The sequence below is a fragment of the Papio anubis genome, chromosome 4 (assembly GCF_008728515.1).
Source record: "Papio anubis isolate 15944 chromosome 4, Panubis1.0, whole genome shotgun sequence".
NCBI lineage: Eukaryota > Metazoa > Chordata > Mammalia > Primates > Cercopithecidae > Papio > Papio anubis.
In genome coordinates, this window is record NC_044979.1 from 36,194,346 (window position 1) to 36,211,006 (window position 16,661).

A 16,661-nucleotide genomic window follows, 5' to 3' on the forward strand; every position below is an offset into this window, starting at 1 on the left:
AGACGAAGCTTCCAGAGCAAGAATCAGACAGCAGCTCTCGCTGTTCAGCAATATTCTATCTTCTGCAGCCTCTGCTGCTGATACCCAGGCAAACAGGGTCTGGAGTGAACCTCAAGCAATCTCCAACAGACGTACAGCTGAGGGTCCTGACACTTAGAAGGAAAACTAACAAACAGAAAGGACACCCACACCAAACCCCATTAGTACGTCACCAGCATCAAAGACCAAAGGCAGATAAAACCACAAAAATGGGGAAAAAGCACGGCAGAAAAGCTGGAAATTCAAAAAATCAGAGCGTATCTCCCCCTCCAAAGGAACGCAGCTCATCACCAACAACGGATCAAAGCTGGACAGAGAATGACTTTGACGACTTGAGAGGAGAAGGCTTCAGTCGATCAAACTTCTCAGAGCTAAAGGAGGAACTACGTAACCAGCGCAAAGAAACTAAAAATCTTGAAAAAATGAATGGAAGAATGGATAACTAGAATAATCAATGCAGAGAAGGCCATAAATGAACTGACAGAGATAAAAACCATGACACGAGAGATACGTGACAAATGCACGAGCTTCAGTAACCAACTCGATCAACTGGAAGAAAGAGTATCAATGATTGAAGATCAAGTGAATGAAATGAAGCGAGAAGAGAAGTCTAGAGAAAAAAAAAGGAAAAAGAAATGAACACAGCCTCCAAGAAATATGGGAATATGTGAAAAGACCAAATCTACATCTGATTGATGTGTCTGAAAGTGAGGGGGAAAATGGAACCAAGTTGGAAAACACTCTTCAGGATATCATCCAGGAGAACTTCCCCAACCTAGTAAGGCAGGCCAACATTCAAATTCAGGAAATACAAAGAACGCCACAAAGATACTCCTTGAGAAGAGCAACTCCAAGACACATAATTATCAGATTCACCAAAGTTGAAATGAAGGAAAAACTGTTAAGGGCATCCAGAGAGAAAGGTTGGGTTACCCACAAAGGGAAGCCCATCAGACTAACAGCAGATCTCTCAGCAGAAACTCTACAAGCCAGAAGAGAGTGGGGGCCAATATTCAACATTCTTAAAGAAAAGAGTTTTCAACCCAGAATTTCATATTCAGCCAAACTAAGTTTCATAAGTGAAGGAGAAATAAAATCCTTTACAGATAAGCAAATGCTTAGTGATTTTGTCACCACCAGGCCTGCCCTACAAGAGATCCTGAAGGAAGCACTAAACATGGAAAGGAACAACCAGTACCAGTCATTGCAAAAACATGCCAAAATGTAAAGATCATCAATGCTACGAAGAAACTGCATCAACTAACAAGCAAAATGACCAGCTAATATCACAATGACAGGATCAAGTTCACACATATCAATATTAACCTTAAATGTAAATGTACTAAATGGTCCAATTAAAAGACACAGACTGGCAAATTGGATAAAGTCAAGACCCATCAATTTGCTGTATTAAGGAGACCCATCTCACATGCAGAGACACACATAGGCTCAAAATAAAGTGATGGAGGAAGATCTACCAAGCAAATGGAGAACAAAGAAAAGCAGGGGTTGCAATCCTAGTCTCTGATAAAACAGACTTTAAACCATCAAAGATCAAAAGAGACAAAGAAGGCCATTACATAATGGTAAAGGGATCAATTCAACAGGAAGAGCTAACTATCCTAAATATATATGCGCCCAATACAGGAGCACCCAGATTCATAAAGCAAGTCCTTAGAGACTTACAAAGAGACTTAGACTCCCATACAATAATAATGGGAGACTTCAACACCCCACTGTCAACATTAGACAGATCAATGAGACAGAAAGTTAACAAGGATATCCAGGAATTGAACTCAACTCTGCACCAAGCGGACCTAATAGACATCTATAGAACCCTCCACCCCAAATCAACAGAATATACATTCTTCTCAGCACCACACTGCACTTATTCCAAAATTGACCACATAGTTGGAAGTAAAGCATTCCTCAGCAAATGTCAAAGAACAGAAATTATAACAAACTGTCTCTCAGACCACAGTGCAATCAAACTAGAACTCAGGACTAACAAACTCAATCAAAACCGCTCAACTACATGGAAACTGAACAACCTGCTCCTGAATGACTACTGGGTACATAACGCAATGAAGGCAGAAATAAAGATGTTCTTTGAAACCAATGAGAACAAAGATACAACATACCACAATCTCTGGGACACATTTAAAGCAGTGTGGAGAGGGAAATTTACAGCACTAAATGCCCACAAGAGAAAGCAGGAAAGATCTAAAATTGATACCTTAACATCACAATTAAAAGAACTAGAGAAGCAAGAGTAAACACATTCAAAAGCTAGCAGAAGGCAAGAAATAACTAAGATCAGAGCAGAACTGAAGGAGATACAGACACAAAAATCCCTCCAAAAAATCAATGAATCCAGGAGTTGGTTTTTTGCAAAGATCAACAAAATTGATAGACCGTTAGCAAGACTAGTAAAGAAGAAAAGAGAGAAGAATCAAATAGACGCAATAAAAAATGATAAAATGATAAAGGGGATATCACCACCGACCCCACAGAAATACAAACTACCATCAGAGAATACTATAAACACCTCTACACAAATAAACTAGAAAACCTAGAAGAAATGGGTAATTTCCTGGACACTTACACTCTCCCAATACTAAACCAGGAAGAAGTTGAATCCCTGAATAGACCAATAGCAGGCTCTGAAATTGAGGCAATAATTAATAGCCTACCAACCAAAAAAAGTGCAGGACCAGACGGATTCACAACCGAATTCTACCGGAGGTACAAGGAGGAGCTGGTACCATTCCTTCTGAAACTATTCCAATCAATAGAAAAAGAGGGAATCCTCCCTAACTCATTTTATGAGGCCAACATCATCCTGATACCAAAGCCTGGCAGAGACACAACAATAAAAGAGAATTTTAGACCAATATCCCTGATGAACATCGATGCAAGGATCCTCAATAAAATACTGGCAAACCGAATCCAGCAGCATATCAAAAAGCTTATCTACCATGATCAAGTGGGCTTCATCCCTGGGATGCAAGCCTGGTTCAACATATGCAAATCAATAAACATAATCTAGCATATAAACAGAACCAAAGACAAAAACCACATGATTGTCTCAATAGATGCAGAAAAGGCCTTTGACAAAATTCAAGAGCCCTTCATGCTAAAAGCTCTCAATAAATTCGGTAGTGATGGAACATATCTCAAAATAATAAGAGCTATTTATGCCAAACCCACAGCCAACATCATACTGAATGGGCAAAAACTGGAAGCATTCCCTTTGAAAACTGGCACAAGACAGGGATGCCCTCTCTCACCACTCCTATTCAACATAGTATTGGAAGTTCTGGCTAGGGCAATCAGGCAAGAAAAATAAATCAAGGGTATTCAGTTAGGAAAAGAAGAAGTCAAATTGTCCCTGTTTGCAGATGACATGATTGTGTATTTAGAAAACCCCATCATCTCAGCCCAAAATCTCCTTAAGCCGATAAGCAACTTTAGGAAAGTCTCAGGATACAAAATTAATGTGCAAAAATCACAAGCATTCTTATACACCAGTAACAGACAAACAGAGAGCCAAATCATGAATGAACTTCCATTCACAATAGCTTCAAAGAGAATAAAATACCTAGGAATCCAACTTACAAGGGATGTAAAGGACCTCTTCAAGGAGAACTACAAACCACTGCTCAGTGAAATCAAAGAGGACATAAACAAATGGAAGAACATACCATGCTCATGGATAGGAAGAATCAATATTGTGAAAATGTCCATACTGCCCAAGGTAATTTATAGATTCAATGCCATCCCCATCAAGCTACCAATGAGTTTCTTCACAGAATTGGAAAAAACTGCTTTAAAGTTCATATGGAACCAAAAAAGAGCCCGCATTGCCAAGACAATCCTAAGTCAAAAGAACAAAGCTGGAGGCATCATGCTACCTAACTTCAAACTATACTACAAGGCTACAGTAACCAAAACAGCATGGTACTAGTACCAAAACAGAGATATAGACCAATGGAACAGAACAGAGCCCTCAGAAATAATACCACACATCTACAGCCATCTGATCTTTGGCAAACCTGACAAAAACAAGAAATGGGGAAAGGATTCCCTATTTAATAAATGGTGCTGGGAAAATTGGCTAGCTATAAGTAGAAAGCTGAAACTAGATCCTTTCCTTACTCCTTATACGAAAATTAATTCAAGATGGATTAGAGACTTAAATGTTAGACCTAAAACCATAAAAACCCTAGAAGAAAACCTAGGTAATACCATTCAGGACATAGGCATGGGTAAGGACTTCATGTCTAAAACACCAAAAGCAATGGCAACAAAAGCCAAAATTGGCAAACGGGATCTAATTAAACTAAAGGGCTTCTGCACAGCAAAAGAAACTACGATCACAGTGAACAGGCAACCTACAGAATGGGAGAAAATTTTTGCAATCTACTCATCTGACAAAGGGCTAATATCCAGAACGTACAAAGGACTCAAACAAATTTACGAGAAAAAAACAAACAACCCCATCAAAAAGTGGGCAAAGGATATGAACAGACATTTCTCCAAAGAAGACATGCATACAGCCAACAGATACGTGAAAAAATGCTCATCATCACTGGCCATTAGAGAAATGCAAATCAAAACCACAATGAGATACCATCTCACACCAGTTAGAATGGCGATCAATAAAAAGTCAGGAAACAACAGGTGCTGGAGAGGATGTGGAGAAATAGGAACACTTTTACACAGTGTGGGATTGTAAACTGGTTCAACCATTGTGGAAAACAGTATGGCGATTCCTCAAGGATCTAGAACTACAAATACCGTATGACCCAGCCATCCCATTACTGGGTATATACACAAAGGATTATAAATCATGCTGCTATAAAGACACATGCACATGTATGTTTATTGTGGCACTATTCACAATAGCAAAGACTTAGAATCAACCCAAATGTCCATCAGTGACAGACTGGATTAAGAAATTGTGGCATATATACACCATGGAATACTATGCAGCCATAAAAAAGGATGAGTTCGTATCCTTTGTAGGGACATGGATGCAGCTGGAAACCATCATTCTCAGCAAACGATTGCAAGAACAGACAACCAAACACTGCATGTTCTCACTCATAGTTGGGAATTGAACAATGAGATCACTTGGACTCTGGAAGGGGAACATCACACACCGGGGCCTATTATGGGGAGGGGGGAGGGGGGAGGGATGTCGCTGCGAGTTATACCTGATGTAAATGATGAGTTGATGGGTGCTGACGAGTTGATGGGTGCAGCACACCAACATGGCAGAAGTATATATGTAACAAACCTGCATGTTGTGCACATGTACCCTAGAACTTAAAGTATAATTTAAAAAAAAAAAAAAAAAAAGTTACTGTTTCTTGGAAGGCGAGCCCTTAAGCTAGGCTTTGTAGGATATCCAGAGATAACACTGTGTTGATTATTAGCTCACAATCTAAAGTTACAAAACTAAATTGATCATTTACAACACTAAGAATTTCAGCTATAAAGCTCTCACATACATAAATTATAAAATAATTGTATTTAAAGTGATGAAATTTATAAGCGGGTTCACAAATATAATAAAAGAATAACAACAAAAAAGAAAAGAACAGTATGCAAAGTGAACCAGCCGATTTGGAAAAGGATCATATAGAACTTCCAAAACTTCAAAACACAGTCACTAAAATTAGAACCTCCACAGACAGGGTAAGCAGTAGATTAGACACATCTGAAGAGAAAATTTGTCATGTAATTAATGATGGAATATTGATTAGAATCTGAGGAAGTTGCCTAGAATTCAACATGAAGAAGTGAAAAAAATATACATAGAGAAATTAAAAGATTTAATTTCTTTAAGAGGAAAGAAAGCTCCAAGATTATTTCTGATAGAATTTGAATAAAGACATTAAATAAAGGAAAAATGTGGCACAGGCAACATTTGAATAGATGATAATGGGAAGATTTTTTAATTGATGTAGTCATGAATTAGTAAGAAATACAGTAAGTATTAACCATAACTCTTTAACTCCTAGAAATGTAATGATGAAAGTGCAAAATGACAAAGATTAAGAGAACATGTAAGAACAATCATAAAGAAGAGGCAAATAGGCTGGGTATGGTGGTTCACTCCTGTAATCCCAGCACTTTGCAAGGCCGAGGTGGGCAGATCACTTGAGGTCAGGAGTTCGAGACCAGCCTAGCCAACATGGTGAACCCCCGTCTCTATTAAAAATACAAAAATTAGCCAGGCCTGGTGGCGAGCAACTGTAATCCCAGCTACTTGGGAAGCTGAGGCACAAGAATGGCTTGAGGTGGAGGTTGCAGTGAGCCAAGATCGTGCCTTCCAACCTGGGCCACAAAGTGAGACGTCTCAAAAAAAAAAAAGACAAATTACAAGAGGAGAACTGCAGTTGAACTTTCATAAGTCTTTTCCACATGGATATCAAGCCTTCTGACAATGGAATATCTTCAAAATTACTGATAGGATTGCTGGGCTAAAACACTATATAAGTAACTATACCATTATGCCTGAGTAAGAACAAATTAAAGACGTGTTTTCAAATATTCAGATATTTCAAAAGGATATATTTTCGAATTAAAGGAAGAAAGAAATTGAACTCAGAATAATAGAGTGTGATTCAAGAAGCAGTCGTCAGCAAGAAAATGAGTAAACTCAGGAGTAAATATAAATAAATATTGACTTGTTAAGATCATATATTTTAATAATGAATTTCTGTTACTAAATGATAATATACTAAACATGACTAAAATAAGGTAGAACTAATATAATGAGGACTGACTTAACAGATGGGAATGGGTAACGGAAGTAAAGCGCTCAAAGTTTCCTGGGTTCAGGAGGAGACTTAAAAACAAGATTTGAGGAATCAGTGAGAGAAAAGAAATATATAGTTTCTGTACTGTTGAGGAAATAGGGAGATTTTGTTCATGTTTAATAGAGACAGGGAATGAAAGAAAAAGAGGCATGGCAAATACAAAGGGCAAGATAAGATACTAGAAATACATCTAAATATATCAGCATGTACAGCAAATGTAGCTTGTCTTTAAAATAAATCTTGTTAGAAGACTAGGTTTTTAGGGCTTTAAAAACCCCAATTGTTGTTCAAAGCAATCTAAAATATAACACAGAATAATTGAGACTGAAGAGATTTTTTAAAAAATTTACCAGATGCATTCTGACCACAAGAAAGATTGTACGGTTTTGTGACTGTACAAGAAGATAGACTTCAAGGCAAAAAGCAGTATCAGATTTTTAAAATACTCACTAAATAAATGTAAATAGAACAACTTACCAGGAAGACAGAATAGTCTGAGAAAGAAGTAACAATCTCAGGCATATGTATGAGATTATTTATCTTAAAAATATATAAACACTCAAGAGAATTGCATGAAGAATCCAAAGAGGGATAATCTTGATAGGAAATATTAACATTTCTCAATACTTGCTACATCAGAAAAGAATATCAGATATAGAATATTTGACTAAAATCAGTAAATTTGACCTAATGGACATGAATAATCACTGAATAATAATTATAAGACATGCATTCTTTTAAGCATAAAAAAAAGTTAATTAAAAAACTAGTCATGTGTTAAGCAGAACAAGTCTCAAAAAATACTAAGATTCAGAATTTTTCTGATCACAATGAAATTAATTTAAAAATCCAAAATATAACCACAAAGCCAAACTTAACAACACACTTCTAAGTAGCTCCAATATAAAAAAGAAATCATAAAAAATGAGAAATATTTGGAATGGAACTCATAAAAATGCTGCTTGTGAGATGAGGTTAATATGAACTTAGAATAAACATAAATGCATATATTAAAAATGAGTAAGCTAATTATATGAGTTTAAAAAAACAAGCAAGGCCAAGCGTGGTGGCTCACACCATAATCCCAGCATTCTGGGAGGCCAAAGCAGGCAGATCACTGGAAGTCAGGACTTGAAGACCAGCCTGGCCAACATGGTGAAACCTCATCTGTACTAAAAACACAAACAATTAGCCAGATATGGTGGGGCACACCTGTAATCCCAGCTACTTGGGAAGCTGAGTCAGGAGAATTGATTGAACCCAGGAGGCAGAGGTTGCAGTGAGCTGAGATTGTGCAGCTGCACTCCAGCTTGGGCTACAGAGCAAGACTCTGTCTCAATAAATTAATAAATTAATTAAATTAAAGATATAAATCTCCCAAGTGATGAGATAAGAAAGATGGCAGAAATTAAGGAAATGAAAAACAACGGAGAGGATTAACAAAATGCAATAATATTTCTCAAAAACATTAAAAAGGTGAATAAATCTCTGGCAAAATTGATTATGGAAAAGGGTATAAAGTGGCCAAATGATACATTCAAAAATGAGCAAATTATTTCCTCAGGAAGGAAGACAAAACCCCCAAGTGACTAATAAACAGAAGAGAATATTCTTAGTCCTATTGGCAATAAGAATTGTAAACTCAAATAATAGTGAAATACCACTCCCCACCCATCAAAGTTGGCAAAAAATACAAAGATTCAAAATACCAAGCTTGGCAAAGATGTATTAATATTATATCTGGAGTACTCATATACCACAGGTATATATAGTATGCACAAATTGGAAAGCAGCTAGGCAACATTCAGTAAAGATGAAGATCTGCACGCTCTACAACCTAGCAGTTCCACTCCTTGATGTGGTACTAGAGAAGCTCTCACACGTGTGAGCAAGAAGACAAGATATACAAGAATGTCCATCTTGGCATTGTTTGTAAGGACAACAAGTGAAAGAAAGTGAAGATCATCACTAGGATAGCGGTTAAGTGTGACAATTCAACTAACAATATTTATATCCAGATGGTTAAGCATCAGAAACATTTAACTTTCGGAGAAGAAAGTTGCAGAAGAATATATGTGATACATTCATATGAAGTTTGGAAACATGCAAAAAGTACTTGATGTTGTTTATCAGTTTTCTTCTATGTGGTACACATTTCAAAATGTCATGGAAATAATAAACAAAAGTCAGCATGGTGTTTCTCTCTGAGAAGAGAAAGGAAATTGTCGTGGGTGAGTATGCGTAGGCATTAATTGTATCTGTCCTTTTTAAAAAAAATACTATTTAAAGCATATATATCTCTAAGAAATTACCATTCAACAAAGCTGAATGATGAATATATACATGTTAGTGTATTATTGTACTTTTCTTTATGTTGGAGATATTTCATAATATTTTTAAGATAATGCTGTGTAAAATAGCTTTATGAAATAATAGTGGAACTTTGAACTAAGTTATTTTTCTAGAGTAAGAGAATGGACTTCTTTTTAGAACAAATACAATTGGACTGTTATTGTTTACCTCTCAACACCCCCACCTCCAACCCCTTAACCCTCACCCCTAAAAACACCCACACAATTATACCTTTTAACACAAGGAAACTGAAACCTTTAAGTGATTTAAAAAAAAAAAAAAAAACACCTTTATGGGAGCAACTGACTTTCATTTGTAAACCTTAAACATATATGCAAGGGAAAAAGTAAATTTATTGACAGTCTGTAAGATAAGGAAAGACACAAGGAAAATTCAATGTAGCAAGAACCACAAGTATCACAAGATATTGGCCTCAATCTCCCCCATTAAGGCTTAATGTTTTTATTTTTCAAAACAGAAATAACTTTATTCTTTTTCTGATTTAAAATAATGTATATTCTGGCCGGGTGCAGTGGCTCAAGCCTGTAATCCCAGCACTTTGGGAGGCTGAGAAGGGCGAATCACGAGGTCAGGAGATCGAGACCATCCTGCCTAACACGGTGAAACCCCGTCTCTACTAAAAAAAATACAAAAAACTAGCGGGGCGTGGTGGCGGGCGCCTGTAGTCCCAGCTACTCGGGAGACTGAGGCAGGAGAATGGCGTAATCCCGGAAGGCAGAGCTTGCAGTGAGCTGAGATCCGGCCACTGCACTCCAGCCTGGGCGACGAGCGAGACTCCATCTCCAAAAAAAAATAAAAAAAAATAATAATAATAATGTATATTCTTTTAAAAAAACTCCACACTGAAAAATAAAATAACCTATCATTTCACCATCCTGTAATAATCACTATAAATATTTTAATATATATTTTAATTCATATATATAATGTTTGCCAATAGAATCACACTACATTTTTGCTTTTAAATTGCTGTTTATGTTATATCTTGGAAATGTTATATCTCAGGTTCCCATGTTAAGAAAAAAATCAGTCACATCTCTTTTAATGGCTCATAGTATTATCCTGTATAGTCGTGCCATGATATATTTTAACCAAACTGCTTATATGCAACACTGCAGTGAACACAATGCATATACATCTTTGAGTACTTCTCCATTTGTTTCCTTGAGATACGTTCCTTGCTGGACCAAAGGAATGCATAAAAAATAGTAAGACTTTTTGTACTGTATCAGTAAGAGTTTTCCAGAAAGGCCAGCAGGCTGGAACTCTAGCAGAAGCTGATGCTGCAGTGTTGAGGCAAAATGTCTTCTTTTTCAGAAAACCTTAGTTTTTGCTCTTAGGGCCTTCAGCTGCTTGTATGAGACCCACCCACATATCAAAGATAATCTCCTGTACTTAAAGTCAACTGATTATAGATGTTCACCATTTCTACAAAATACCTTCTCAGCCACATTTAAATTAGTGTTTGATTAAATAACTGGATACTATAGCCTAGTCGTGTTAACACATTAAAAAAGTGAATAAACCTCTGACAAAATTGATCATAGAGAAGGGTACAAATGATGAAATGATACATTAGAAAATGAGCAAACTACTTGATCAGGAAACTCACAGAAAAGAAAACTTCAAATGTTTATCGAATATAAGGGAAAATTCTCAATCGTATTGTAATGGGAACTCAAATAACAGTGAGAACATTTCCCATTCATCAAAATTGGCAAAAAGAAAAAAAAAAAGAACATAACCACACTTGCCAAAAATGCGCTACATCTTTGTACCTATGTACTGTGATGTACGTAAAGCATAAGTATATCACAGAACCTGTTGCCAGATGACCTTCCATAAAGGCCGCACCAGTCTCGATTTGGTCCCCACACTGTGTACTGGCAACCATTTTCATTTTTGCTAATCTAATCAGTATATTTTCTAATTAAGTATTATATTTGTGTTAATTTTCAGTTTTAAATCCACAATTTGTCCTGCAACTTAGCAGTCTCCAACCTAGTAATTTTCACAATGACTTGCACCCTTTGTACAAGAGCAGAGATGAGCAGAGAAAAAGAGCTCTGCTTTTCTCTGAATAGAAAATATATTTTCTCCTTTTAAAAGTAACAATGTTGATCTCTGCATCTTACACCTGTCATTACCCCAAACCTGTCTTTCTGGCCTCAGGTACAGAGAGTTGATGTGAAAATTAAAAAGAGCAGTCATCTTTTACCCATTTTTCTACCATGTGTTCTGAGTTTTCCCTGTTGGTTTATAGTTCTTTATATTTCTGATGTGAGTTGTTGATTGAATATATGCTTTGCATACATCTTCTCTTAGTCCGTTGCTTTGCCTTTTTTTACTTTCTTCGTGATACCCTTTAAATGAAGAGAATTCCTTGATTTTAATGTAGCCCATATTTTCTGTTTCTCATAATTAGTTTATTTTGGGGTCCTATTGAAGTAATCACTGTCTGTTGAAAGGTACTATGTTTCCTTAGTTTCATTTTATGTTTAAAAACAGAAAAAGGAAATAGTTAACATTAACCAAGCCCAGGTAACAGAGAGAGACCCTGTCTCTACAAATAATTTTTAAAAATTAGCTGAGCATGGTAGCATGCACCTGTGGTCCAGCAATTCAGGAGGCTGAGTGGAGGATCACTGGGTCCCCAAGGGTGGAGGCTGCAATGAGCCATAATCATGCTACTCTCCTGCAGCCTGGGTGACAATGTGAGACCTTGTCTCAAAAAAAGAAAAAAAAATACACTAACAAAACTATTTTCCATGGACTCTGTGTTGTAGGATATTTTGCAATTTAGATGTATATCCACCAAACAGCCTTTTCTCCTGCTGGAAACAGAACCTCCCTCTATCTCTGTTGGGGGACCTTGTAAGAGCCTGCCTGTTGTAGCACCTAATGTTCTTTGCTGCATACATGAGCTCTTGACCCAATCTGGGCTAATGAAACATTCCCCATTTACAGTATTTTGTTCAAATATGGCCTTGTGATCCAAGCAGACACGCTCAGGGAGGTGACTTCAGAGCAGCTATGGTTCTAGTACGACTTTAGCACAAGGAAATGAGGCCAATTCCAAAAGACAAGAAGAATTAAGAGGCAGAGCAGATCTTGGCAGTGTTGTCACTGGCTGCCCAAAATTTACTCTATCCTGGCCCTGCCTGAGGTTTTCATTATGTGGCCACTAAATTCTCAACTTTTAATGATTTTTTTTTAATTTTTGTATTTTATTATTTATTAATTTTTTCTTTTTTTTGAGACGTAGTCTTGCTCTGTCACCCAGGCTGGGGTGCAATGGCGCGATCTCAGCTCACTACAACCTCTGCCTCCCAGGTTCAAGCAATTCTTCTACCTCAGCCTCCCGAGTTGCTGGGACTACTGGTGTGTGCCAACACGCCTGGCTCATTTTTTGTATTCTTAATAGAGATAGGGTTTCACCGTGTTACACAAGATGGTCTCAATCTCCTGACCTCGTGATCCACCTGCCTCAGCATCCCAAAGTGCTGGGATTACAGGCGTGAGATCTTTTTTTACTTTGTTAAAAGTATTGGTATAAATATGCTTGAAAACGTGGTCCGGTGTTTATGTAAATCTAGGACTACTCCTAATCTTACTCTTGGAGATTTATAGCCTACGTTAGCATATTAAAAGTCATAAGAAACCATGAAATAAAAGAAGGCTATTTATCTTCTTAATAGGCTAGTAATCCCAAACATATCAACATGAATACTTATTTATGGTGCTTATATTAATATCTTATAGAAACTTGAGCAGCAAATCATTGTTTTGGGGAATACTGGATCTTAGGCATAGAAGAACCAACAAATGCAAGCTGACAAATGAAAGATGCTTTAATCTCCGAGCTAGGTTTTGAAAAATGCTCAAATTTAATAATTTATGTGCAAATTATGTTATATTTGTAATTGGGAAAAGAGTATTTTGATAAAGAAAAAACCAAAAGTTAAATTTGGTAAATTTAATGTGACCAATCTATAAACTTTTTTTTTTCCTCGAGCAGGTTAGCCAATATACCTTTGCTATGTGCAGTTACAGAGAAAAAAAGTCTGAACCACAAGAATTAATGCAACTTGAAGGCTATACTGTGGATTATACCGATCCCCACCCAGGTAACTCTTAATTGAATCACTTTCCCTGCCATGTATGTATGGAATTCTTATAAATATCCTGTGTCTGTTCTACAATTTAAACCCCTCTCGATGAATAGGGTGCATATTTCAGTTATATATCTGGGCAAGACTTTATGAGATTCAAATTATCTCTTTTGGAGTGCTTTTATTCTTAACCATATTTCATCATATTTATTATTATTTTGGCATGAGGTTGAGATGTGTAAAAGTACTGTAATTGAATAATTATATGAGATATAACAATGTTTTCAGAAACTTCTTTGCTGGAAAGCAAAAGTTATAGCCGAAATAGACAGACAAATGGCAAATGAATTATTATATTGTAACTACTAATTTTCTCTCCAACAATACATTTTTGTACTTCTCTCTCTCCCTTCATGTTAATACTGGAAAGAGTACTGGACACCTGATATTTTAAAAATTGAATGAATGAATATTAATGACAATATCTAAGATCAAGAAATGCAAACATTAATAAACATAATGATTAAATATTGGTCAATAGAGATTACGAAATAGAAATTTATGACCATATTAACTAATTGTTCACTTAAAATGCAAAATATTATCTTTTGTGAAAGAATTTTATAAAAGATAAAATACATACAATATGAAATATCATTTTTGTCTTAATCATTATATATTTTTCCCACGTATAGAATGGCAAATATGCCGACAGATAAAACTTCTTTCTCTGGCATGAAATATCAGATTGTGCTATGCATTTCCATGGAGTGTGTTTATATATCTTGTAGAATGCTGCTGTGTCGTGGACTGTTTCCCTAGGTTATTTTTTATTTCTGAGGTGATATGGGAGCTTAAGCCTTTTTGTTATTTTCTTCAAATCTTGGATTGTGGATTTGATCCTTTAAGCTAAATATTGTTTAAAACATTTAACTGTTAATATCAAATCCATTCTTTTCCATGAGGTCAGTTAGTGAATGAGACTAAAATCTGCCAATCCTATAAATTTTTAATGATGTCTTTTTGTTCCCTCCACAGGCCTTCAGGGTGGTCGTATGTTCTTTAATGCTGTTAAAGAAGGAGATACTGTAATCTTTGCCAGTGATGATGAACAGGACAGAATATTATGGGTTCAAGCCATGTATAGAGCCACAGGTCAATCATATAAACCAGTTCCTGCAATTCAAACCCAGAAACTGAATCCTAAAGGAGGAACTCTCCATGCAGATGCTCAGCTTTGTAAGTTTTGTTAAAAAGTAATTGGATTATCAATTAACAGCTTTAATAAGATATAAAATTGAGGCAAATTTGTTCAGTATTATAGTTTACATCATTAATTGATTCCTAATTAAATGAAAATAGTTCATATTAGTAGTCATATAATCACTTATCTAATTTTTCACATAAATCTGGAGTAAATGGTACATGTGGTTTCCAATCGTGGATTTGTCAAGCATTAGGGTATTTCTCGAAATCTCAAGAGCACATAAGAAAATTCTCCAAAACTTCTTAAAGGAAAATTTATTTTAGTTTATTATGATTTTGACTTAAGTCTCCTATAGACATGGAAAAAATATTGCAAAATCAAATTTGCTTTGATATGATTTCAGAGTACCAAAATGATGAACCATTACCTTCTAGAGTTGTTCTTAATAACCCAGAAGGATAATAGGTCTATTTTTTTTGTTGTAGATTGATACAAATAATAAGTCATAAAGCCAACTTTTTTCCCCTCGTGCCTTAAAGACATGTCAATTTTGAATGCTAACTTAAGTTGTAAAGAGCTAAATTTTTTATTTTAAATGACTGATGTTTAATAATTATGGAATGATGGTCAAAACATCTTCAAACATAGCTTTGATAATCACTACACCAAGTGTTTTAACTTGTTATACTCCTTTACAAAGCTTATCCTGTTTTACCTGTAATAAATATTTGTCTTTAACTTTCAGCTCAACTTGTGGTTTTTTTATTCTTGAGATTCTTCTCAAAGGGAATAACATCTTGACATGCATTATTTTCTTCTGCTTTTCATGCATCAAGTAACTATTCTCTTTTCTTTTCAGATACCCTTCAGTATCATTTCTGGGCATCCTAAACAAAGGCACTTTAGTTCAAATAATTAAATGTGAACCATGAGCTTTTCCTTTATTTTAGAAACCACAGACCATACTCATAGGTTATCGTAATTAGTTTGGGGCACATTTTTTATATGTAGTGAAAACTATTTAGGAATATTATATATTGATTTTTTCACTGATTTAAAATTTCTTCTTTAAAATTAGTAGCATTGTCATCTTAAAAGGTAAAATAAAATAAAAAGAGCACATTCTGATATTTTCACTGTATTTAAAAATTTAACTCGCTGCTTCTGCCTTCCTCTCACCCTCCAGGTAATACGCATAGAGTATGGCACAGCAGATAAAAGTGTTTCATCAGAGCTAAGATGTACAGAAGTGTCTTTATTTTTCTACAATTGAGCATATCTGAAATTTTAATTTCTAATGTTGCCAAAAAACTTTAACTCACCAATTCAAAACAACTGAGTCACAGATTAAAATTCAATTAATTCAAGATTCTTCCCCCCACTCTTCTTCCATGTGATCCATAGTAAATTAAGTTTCAGAGGGGATTACATAAAACTGTGATATCATTGAATGTAGCATCTAGTCTAAAACTGTTCTCTGTTCACATGGCCTTAGGCATGACTTCTGTCACTGGTTTCATTACTTACGTGCTGGTGTGCACTGCTCATCACCATGGACCTGCCAGGGCACCTGGTAATGAAGTCCACATAGTTTGTGTCCTGCTTGGATCAACTCCAGACACCTATGATTTCCTTACATCATATTCATCAGATTCTCGCCACAGTGGTACATAGTGACTTGTTGGGTATTCCCCAGCTATGCACAGGGGTGCTTACTCAGGCATTTCTCTCGCAGCACAGCTCATATCCATTGCTTCTTTCCTACTTCAAGTGCCAGATTGGACATTTATCCCTGGGCTGTTCCTGCATTGGGCATCAAAGTATAAGACTCCCTCAACCCTAGGTCGAACCTCCTTCCTCTGGAGCTCTGTTCATTGCTCACCCCCAACACAACATTAACTCACGTCAGATCTCTTCCCAAAATCATTTTCTTCCATCCAGCTGATCTATTTTTTTCCCTCCTAGTTTCGATTCTTGTTGTTAAAAACCAAATTTTTATAAATTTGTTTCTTTCCACTCCATAGGCTAATCTCTGTCCCTTCCCCTGTAAGCTACAGTTCTACAGCATTTAATGTGAATTTCTTGTGTTTTTCATTTTGC

The 16,661-nt window shown here is 36.1% G+C and overlaps 1 protein-coding gene across 16 annotated transcripts in view; it reads left to right on the forward strand.

Moving 5' to 3' along the window:
- The window catches only part of CADPS2 (calcium dependent secretion activator 2), a 439,469-nt gene that overhangs the window by 250,771 nt on the left and 172,037 nt on the right, over positions 1-16,661 (forward strand). For all 16 annotated transcript variants that reach the window (XM_031665933.1, XM_031665918.1, XM_031665925.1 and 13 more), the window contains exons 9-10: positions 13,261-13,369; positions 14,393-14,593. In XM_031665933.1, the coding sequence (XP_031521793.1) occupies positions 13,261-13,369; positions 14,393-14,593 (310 nt within the window). The remainder of the gene's footprint in view (positions 1-13,260; positions 13,370-14,392; positions 14,594-16,661) is intronic.